Genomic DNA, 8,793 nt, shown 5'->3' with positions numbered 1-8,793 from the left:
GGTAAAACCGGGAAACAAAAAAAATAATGCAATTCTCAGTTTAAGCTGCTGTGGAAATTGGAGCAGGCTGCATGTTCTGAGGAATTAATTTTGGATAAAGGCTAATCTGCCACCTGCCTCTGTGGCTGCTGGATAGAGGGGCTGCTCCTGTTAGCAGCTCTAAGCAGGTAGTATGAAATGCTGTCTGGAAGGAGCCCAAGACCCTCTTCTTGAACTGTACAAGGAACCTGATAAGAGTAAATGCCTGTACCTGCAATCAATCTATGTGAAAACCTACAATTAATTGTGCAATAAATTTGACTACTGTGTCAGCTTGCATCTTTTGCACTGGGCCATTAACAGAGATGAGGAATTAGTTGCACAAATAACACAGAAAAGATTGTGCATACAAAATATATTTCTGTTCTTACCACCAAAGAGCAGAATTACGCAGAGGCAGCTTCAGGTTGGTTGGCTGTAAGCGTGCTTGAGAAACAACACTGTATTTTTGACAGACGCTGTATCCTTGATAAAAATTTTTAGTTTGCTTGATCAGAGTAAAATGTTCATGTTTCCATATCAGGAGCAAGCAGAGCATTTATGGTATTCAGCAACCTTAATATCTCAAAGTATAGAAAAAGATATGAAAAATTAACACTCGGTATCTTTTCAGGAGGATGATAACATCAGAAATCCCTGCGTGAAAGTCCCAGTTGCTCAATGTTTCCTTTTTATAGCAGCCAGTGAGAGGAAATGCAGATCATGGTAACGCCGTTGCTCCGTGCCAGCAAGCGTAGGATGCCGTGGCAGGAAGGGAGCCCAAGAAGAGGATAATCCCTCTTGGGTACACCCCTTGTACATCCGGGGCCGTTTTTGCACCACAGCAGCTGCCCTCCTGGGCACCATCTGTGGGTCAGGCAGGAGGTGAGCACCCACATGCCCCCCGGGAGGGCCGGGGTGCAGGCAGGTGTCCAGCTTTTGTAAACTGCTTTGTCCTGCGCTGGCCTTTTTGCTCAACAAACCTCTCCCATAACAAACCAGGGCTGTGTACCCAGCCTGAATTTCAGCTTGGTTGTGCCCCTTCTCCATCTGGCTTCTCCCCACGTTGTTGAAATTGTGCACCTGGGACATGCAGCGAGTCCCCGGCCGGTGGCTTCCCGCCTGCCTGCTGTGACAGCATTGTCCCCAGAGCCGTCGGGGTCTGGCGTGCCTGGGCGGTTGTGCCCGTGGGGAGCTGGCTTGGCTGCAGCTGCAGTGTGTGCTCCGTGTCCTGGGTCAAACCCGCTCTGCTGTGCTCCACACTGCTGCGTCAGACAGAGCCAGAGCCACTGGTGGGAAAGGACTGAGTGGGAGTGGGAGGTGTGGGCAGCAGGACTGGCTGAATTAGGAGCATCCAGGAATGAGGGAAAGGAAGCCAGTACCTGCTTGGAGTTCAGAAATGGTACTGATGCTCTGCCAGCCCTCCCAAAGCAGTGCTGGTGCTGTGATGGGCTGTACCAGCAGCAGGTCCATGCTGCAGGCAGGTGGGCATCCACTGTGGTGTCACCTCCTGCTATGGGACCCCCGTAGGCTGCTGTCAGGGGACCCACAGGGGATAGTGTTCCTCCCTATGGCAGTGGGGAGCCCTCTGCAACACTGGGGTCTACATGGTGCCATCCACTGAGGTGGGTGTGATGTGTTCTGGACGGGGTGCAGCTCTCCTCCGAGCAGTTCCCCTCCACCCCTTCCCCTGCACACTCCTGTGTTTAATCATGCTTTGGCACTGTCCATCTCAGGCACATGCCAGGCGCCCTGCATTCCCACTGGAAAATAAAAGAAGTAAGGACAGCAACAGAGTTGGGAGAATAAAAAAAAAAAAATTAAAAAAACCCCCAAAACGCCAGAGTGGCTTCAGAAAAAAGATACGTAGAGGAAAGGGAATGGCAAATGCTGCTGGTTAATTGAAGCTGTCCTTGTACAGAGAATCAATCTCCCTTTTCATAAAGCAGTAAGAGAAAAGAAAGCTGCTTGATACATCTTGTGATCAAGGAATTAAGCCATGCATCTCTGAAACTCGCAGGAAGAGAAGGGAGCAAAGCTCATTCAGTCAAAGCAGAGGCCGGATTCAGAGAAGAAATAATTGTTTTGAAGATAATTTTCTTTTGATTAGTAAGAATTACCATTCCAAAACATTTGTTTTTTCAGTAATTGTTTCACTTCACATTTTACCACTCTATGTGTTTATGTGTATATATACATTAAAAAAAAATTAGAAAAAATTGACTATTCATTTGTGCTATTTGTTTTTACGTGTGACATGGGAATAGTTTCTGTAATGCTGTTGTAAGCTTGGGAGCAATCCACAGACGGGATTTTCCAGAGAGCAGCACTTACCCGTGAATAACTGGCACAGCTCTGCTCTTTTCCTGTGCACAGGCGATGCACCTCACCAGCTGGGGGGCATTGCTAATTTCCTGAAAATTGTATTTTCAGGAAAACAATTTGGGGCTTTCATTTACGTATTGGGGGAATGGGGTTTCGTTTTAATCTCAACGCCTGGCTGAGGTTTGTTTGTGAACATCTGGGAGCTCCAGACATGGGAGAATTGGCGCCTGTACTTGAAACCTGCTGATAGCTGCTGCTTGTTTAGCTGTTGTCTGAGCGTGCGAACGTGGACCTTTTGCTTCGTGAAGGTGGCTGAGTGAAGCGAACAGCAAACAGTGAAGTATACACAGAAATTAAGCTTCAGTGCTGAGGCCGTGCAGATTTTTCACGAAGTGTTCTGCTCATGCGATGTGATGGAGTATTTCTTGTGTTGTGTTTGTGTTCCAGTTACAGTAATTGAACTGTTGTTGTAAGGGCTAATATTAAGTGCAATTTTCTGCAAATGCCGTAGCTTCTGTGATAGAAATGTTTTACTGGTCAGTGTACTTAACATGTTATTATTTGACCTCCTATTAAAATTCTACGTGGCATGAAAACGTGTAAGTTGTTTCAGGATAGCAGTGTTACCCAGCAATGCTTCTGAAAAGCACAACCATTACCTGTCTCTGATATACTAAGTGGAATGTGATCAGATAACAATGTCCTGAGTTGAAACAAATATGCTTAACAGAAAACTTTAAATACAACGAGTGTTTTAAAAGACTTTTTTGTTTGTTCATGTTGAGTTGTTTACATTCGCTGGAAGAGTGAAATACATTTAACCAAGAATGTGTCTTTTCTCTCTTAGATTACAGAAGTTTGTGGAGCCAAGCGCGTGGGTTATTTTGGTCCTGCTCAGTTTTATCTTGCTTTGAAGTTAATCGCGGCAGCCCAGTCAGGGTTCCCAGTACGGATTGAGAGCATTAAGAATGGTAAGTAGCAAATTTTGCTTGCAGCACTATGCATTTGTTTCTCGCTTTCTTTAGTGCTTGTCAGCTCTCCATGGTGGTAAACTTCTAACGTATCTATGAAACAATTGTATTTTGAGGAGCAAAGAAAGAGTAGAAGGTAATGTAACATTCTCTAAGTGACTGGTAGAAAATTGCAGTGAATTACATGTATGGCAAAGCTGAGATGACATTCCCCCCTGGAAAAGGCATTACCAAAGGAATGGCAAAAATGACAGCTGATCAATGTTGGGGATGTGTTTCTCTCTCGCCTTCATCCCCTGATCTTGACAGCTGTGCAGAGTGGGAGCTGGTAGCTGCTTCGGGTGGAGGCATGTTGCTGGGGGGTCAGGGTTTCCCCTGTGGGCAGGTCAGGGGTTCCCCTGTGCAGGGCAGCTTGCACCGCTCATCTGTTTTAGCAAATAATCCTGCGGAAATAAATGGATAATGGTGACAAAATCATAATGTTTCCTATCAGTAGGCATGAAAACGTGTATTAGATGTAATGCAAAACATCTTTGTTCTTCCCAGTGAATTGACAGTAATATTAAATGTACCATTTTTGATGGAGAAAAAATGCTTCTTAAAAAGAGGCTTATCAAACTTAAGCAATAAAGAGAGAAAGCAGATCCCTTTTAGCTGTGAAACCTTGATGGCACCTAAACAGAGGGAACTCGATGTTCTTGCCTTGATGATGCACACTCTGCCTTGATGATGCATGCTTTGCCTCAGCAGGTCTCAGACTTTAAAACAGGTGGCTTTTCACTTGGGCTTCAGCCTGAGCAGGTTTGAACCCTTACCTCCCGTATCCCAGGTGGGCATTCAAACTGTGCCATGAGGCTGTGCTGTGGGTAAGAGTGCTTGCTGTCATCCCACTGAAGGCAGAGATGTAACCAGCCGCAAGATCAGAGAGGAGGTGAGAAATCCAGAACCTGCCTGTAGCCTCACAATCGGGTCACTGCTCCCAGCACAGTTTCTGCTCTGCTGAACTCTGCTATGGGCAACAAAATCTAAAATTCTCCTGTGTTACAAGGCACAAAGACAGGTTTCCCAGGTCTGCCCTGTCCCAGGGTGGGAAGCTGGGCTGGCAAGCACGTGCAGACCTGTGTGAGCTGAGCTCCTGTGTTCAGAGCTTCTGATCAAGTGGAGGGGATCGGATGCAGCTGGCATGGTTCAGTTCATTGCCTTGCTGGTAGGGGAGTTTAAATCACGGGTGAAGTGGGGAGGCCTGGATTTGTCTGTCAGTTTTCCTTACAGACAGCTTGTGCACTCTCTCTTGCATTGCCATCCTTTTTAAGGGTGTTAATTTGGGGGAAACAAAAAATCAACCCCCAAAAATCCAAACCCAACAAACTAAGTTAGAAACCTGAACTAAGTGAGTTTTACTATGTATGTTTTACAAGTCCAGCATTTGCTGATAATCCACAAATTTGAGTGAAGAAAGGTACTTGCAGTCTTTGTATTGATATCCTGTTTACTCACTGTTTCCAGAATCCTTCCAATGCTAATTACATTTTCTCTTGAAATATTTGAGTGCCTTTACAGTGGGGTGAGTAACATGCACCAAACTCCAATTGATTCCTTTTTCTTCCTGGTAGTAGCTGTAGGTGTAAATGGTTAGAGGTGATATATGGCTTTGCTTGTTTTTCAGCTTTCTGTTAACTTTAATTGTATTGATCTTTTAGGGTGACTGTGCACAAAAATAAATGGTGTTTCTTCAAAATAATCGTGAATTGTCTTAAAGAGTGAAAAAGTGTCACTCTTATGCTCTACAGAGCAGACACAACATGAGACCTTTCGACACAGTTGTCTTGCCAGGCATTGGTGTGATCTCCGAACCTTACAATTTTAAATTTGTTCCCTTTATGATGGCAGTGTTGAGGATACTGTGATCCCAGCTGATTAATTCATCAGTCCCACAGTTTCTGTGGGAAACTATTCTTTTCGTTACAGACAACGTTTTGATGGCAGGAAATGAGTTTGCCACTTGCTTTAATAATGTGCACAAGACTTATTTCTTTCTCTTTGCATGGAGAGTTTATATATTAAGCTAGTGAATGTAGCTTTGTGTAACATTCACATTTTTATTAGGACCTAAAATAACCACTGGAGTTCCACACTTATAAATGTTAAAAAATATAAATAGTAGTCTTTTTATAGATATACTTTTAATTGGTTTTACAAGATAATACTTCTTAAAGTACTTTTAATGTTCTGTAGTCTCAGTTGAATTTTTCTCTCTTTTAATGAAGAATTGCCTCTGCCGCGGTTTGTGGCGCTGAAAAATGACAGTGAATTACGTTATGGAACTCCAGCAGAACTCCATGGAGTTAAATTTCAGGTTCCACATGCAACTTTGGAAAAAAATTCCTACAAAAGAACAGATGAAGGGGACAAACAGGTAATAGGCTTGCTTCCTTCAGGCCAATGTGTCCTTATGCATCCTCCTTTTGGGTCCAGTCCTGTAAATTATTACACTCACGTGGGCTTACTCAGTTTTTCTGTACTAGACAGGAGATGAACTCCTGACATGCAAATAAATAATCCCCATCGGGGCTGTGCTCTTATTTTGATGCATCCCAGTGTATCCCTGAAGGGACTTTCTCTGTATGAGCTTGTGTAAAGCTGTCACTTCTGTAATATTCTGTATAAATTATTTCACTATTGTACTCCTATTTAGTCCAGCACTGTTTCTTGGAGAGGACTGGGGAGGAGCAGCAAATAGAAATCTGTCTGTAAAAAGAACAGGAAAGCAAGCCATCTCATATGGCCAGTATGATCCTTAGTCACTACAGAAATACTCAGCTGGAGGAGAGGTGTTGAATCATGAGCCGCTATTTCTGGGTGAGGTAAAGCCACCAGATTCTCTCCCCTAGGAGCAGTCCAGAAGAAATCTGCTTTTCTTGTGTCCTCAGTGAAACATCATCCCAGCATCTGCTGGTCAGAGGTGCCATTTTAATAAAGCTGTTTAAGGAAGATTTGTATTACCTGTATTTAGGAGAGTTGAGAGCTCTTACTCAGGTACAAGCAGCTTCACAGCACAAGCCTGATGTGCATAATTTTCCCCAGGCCTAACACCTTCTCTTCTAGTACTGTATCAGGCCATGTTGTAAACGCCTGGTGGCCGGCGTTTTATCTTCCCATAGCACGCGCACACATTTATCAGACGGTGCACCGGCGTGAGTAACGGCGTTCCCAGCCTCAGGTCAGCCAGCAGTAACGAGCTGATGACAAGATACACGGGTGGAATAACAGGATGAGGAAGAAGAGCATGTACTGACACTAAAGCAGAACACGACCCTCAAACCCCTAGCTCCATCTAGGTCATTTGTGTTATGTTGTATTTTCCTTTTTATACAGTAAACTGTTTCAGGATCACATCCTCTTCTTAAGCAATCTATAAGTTAAGGTAAAGAGAACGCTGTAGGATAGATACCCAGTAACACCTACAAATCCACAGAGTGCTTAAAATACCAATTCATAGATTTTTTTTTTAAGTGTTTTATATGAAAAATGCTCTCCCACTAACTGAATGTGTTATGTAAATTCAAAGATACCCACTCATATTAAGCATTCTACATATATTTCTTCAGGCATCTTTTGGAAGTAGAATACCTTAAGCTGTTCATTGTAAAGCTTTGCTTTGGCATTGCCATGCTTTACCATGCTTTTTTTGGTATTGAAGGCTCAATACCAAATTTCTGTCTTTACCAACTTCTGTTTTTTAAGGAGCCTTTTCTTGGAAACAAAGGGCCTCAGGGAACTACAGTGTTTGCCTTTTCTTTGTCCATCATGCTGTATACATTGAGATAGCCATGCAGGATTACTTGGTTGTTTTGCTGTTGTCTCAGAATTCCATCTTCTATTGGTATGTTTTTGAAATAGGAACCCAAATCTCCACGGATGTCTCCAATCTGCTCACCTCCTGCTTCTCCATCTACTTATCAGAGAATACCCTTGAGTTATGGATATGGTAAATCAAGAAGTGGGCTGGAGCAGCAGCATGGAGGTAGGATAGAAATTGGGATGCACAGGTTGCATTCAGTTCTTTTTTTTTTTTTCCCTTCTCAGAAGCATCCAAATTTCAAATGCAACTGACAATCAGCCTAATGACTTTAACATTTAATTAGAACTGTATTTTGGAAAGTGATTCAATCATCTAGTTTTATTTTGACTGTTAAGTCCTGTTTGCTTTCTGGTAAATTAGATAGATTTATGTGTCACTGCTCACAGAGAAATGCTAATACCTAATCTATGACAAGACTGTGTGCTATATATCCCGGTGACAGAGTGTTTGTGAATATTTTCAGGGTGCATGATGCTTTTGTTTTCATTGGAGGGGAAGAAAAGCCCACGCCCGATTTCAGTAGCTGCTATATTAGTTTTCAGATTGGCAGTGAACCTTCCTTTCCTCTCTGATTTTGCAATGGAAATAACAATAGAACACGAATATAAAAACAGTCCCACAAAGTAACTTAGGCAAAACCGGCAAAAATAAGGCACTGCATAGATGCTCTGTCCTTGACCTCACTGCCATTAGAGTAGATGGCAAAATGCTTTGGTTTTAGTAAGAGAGTAGTGGGGCAGAAGCTGGTTTTACAAAGGCTTTACAAGCTCTTGTTTTTAGTAAGGTGCCTGTGCTCTCCTAATTGCCACATCTGGTGACCAGCATGGTGGCAGTAGTAGGCACTGGTGTATACCATCCCTCCGTCATCCCTCTTGCTTTCAGTTAAGTGTGTTTGCAGTGAGCGAGGAGTGGAGCATGCTAGTCCTTTAGCTGTTCATAGAATCATAGAATAGATTGGGTTGGAAAAGACCTCCAAGATCATCAAGTCCAACCCCTGATCCAACTCCAATTACTATATCATGGCACTAAGGGCCACGTCCAATCTCTTTTTAAAAACCTCCAGGGATGGTGAATCCACCACCTCTCTGGGCAGGCCGTTCCAGTGCCTGATTACCCTTTCTGTAAAGAATTTCTTCCTAACATCTAACCTAAACCTCCCCTGGCAGAGCTTGAGCCCATGCCCCCTTGTCCTATTGTTGGTTGCCTGTTGCACTCCTTTACAAATAAGAGAAAGAACAGAGCTATTACAACATTTTGAAACTCACCACAGCCATGATAAGAATGTGTTCAACCCTATCAAGTGGCCTTCATGTGAAAATCACACCAGTACTGAGTCACAGCCATACATTTGCTGGTTAGGTAAACTGCTCTTTGTTCAGAGATGGGCTTTTTCCCCACCCTACCATTGGCATAATGGATCGAAACAGTGATGGTTGACTTGACAAATAAGCAACACTAGTGAGGTTGTCTTCTGGTATGACGCATGTTCTGCTCCAGTGAAGGACACACGTGGCATGTAGCCCATATAGCCTGAAAGAGCCTGGCCTGAGGTGGCCATCGGGAGCAGCTGACGAAGGACACACGTGGCATGTAGCCCATATAGCCAGAGGTGGCCAT

The 8,793-nt window shown here is 43.6% G+C and overlaps 1 protein-coding gene across 1 annotated transcript in view; it reads left to right on the top strand.

The window, feature by feature from the left end:
* Positions 1–2,488: 2,488 nt before the first annotated feature.
* Positions 2,489–8,793, top strand: part of REPS2 (RALBP1 associated Eps domain containing 2) — a gene marked incomplete at its 3' end in the record, with an annotated part of 48,107 nt that continues 41,802 nt past the window's right edge. The window contains exons 1-4 of the mRNA XM_010164878.1: positions 2,489–2,572; positions 3,191–3,314; positions 5,582–5,730; positions 7,215–7,338. Coding sequence (XP_010163180.1) covers positions 2,489–2,572; positions 3,191–3,314; positions 5,582–5,730; positions 7,215–7,338 — 481 coding nt within the window. The remainder of the gene's footprint in view (positions 2,573–3,190; positions 3,315–5,581; positions 5,731–7,214; positions 7,339–8,793) is intronic.

This window comes from Antrostomus carolinensis, unplaced genomic scaffold (assembly GCF_000700745.2).
Source record: "Antrostomus carolinensis isolate BGI_N321 unplaced genomic scaffold, ASM70074v2 scaffold6633, whole genome shotgun sequence".
Classification (NCBI taxonomy): domain Eukaryota; kingdom Metazoa; phylum Chordata; class Aves; order Caprimulgiformes; family Caprimulgidae; genus Antrostomus; species Antrostomus carolinensis.
The sequence above is the reverse complement of the archived record's forward strand: the minus strand, read 5'-3'. Positions and strand labels throughout refer to the sequence as shown.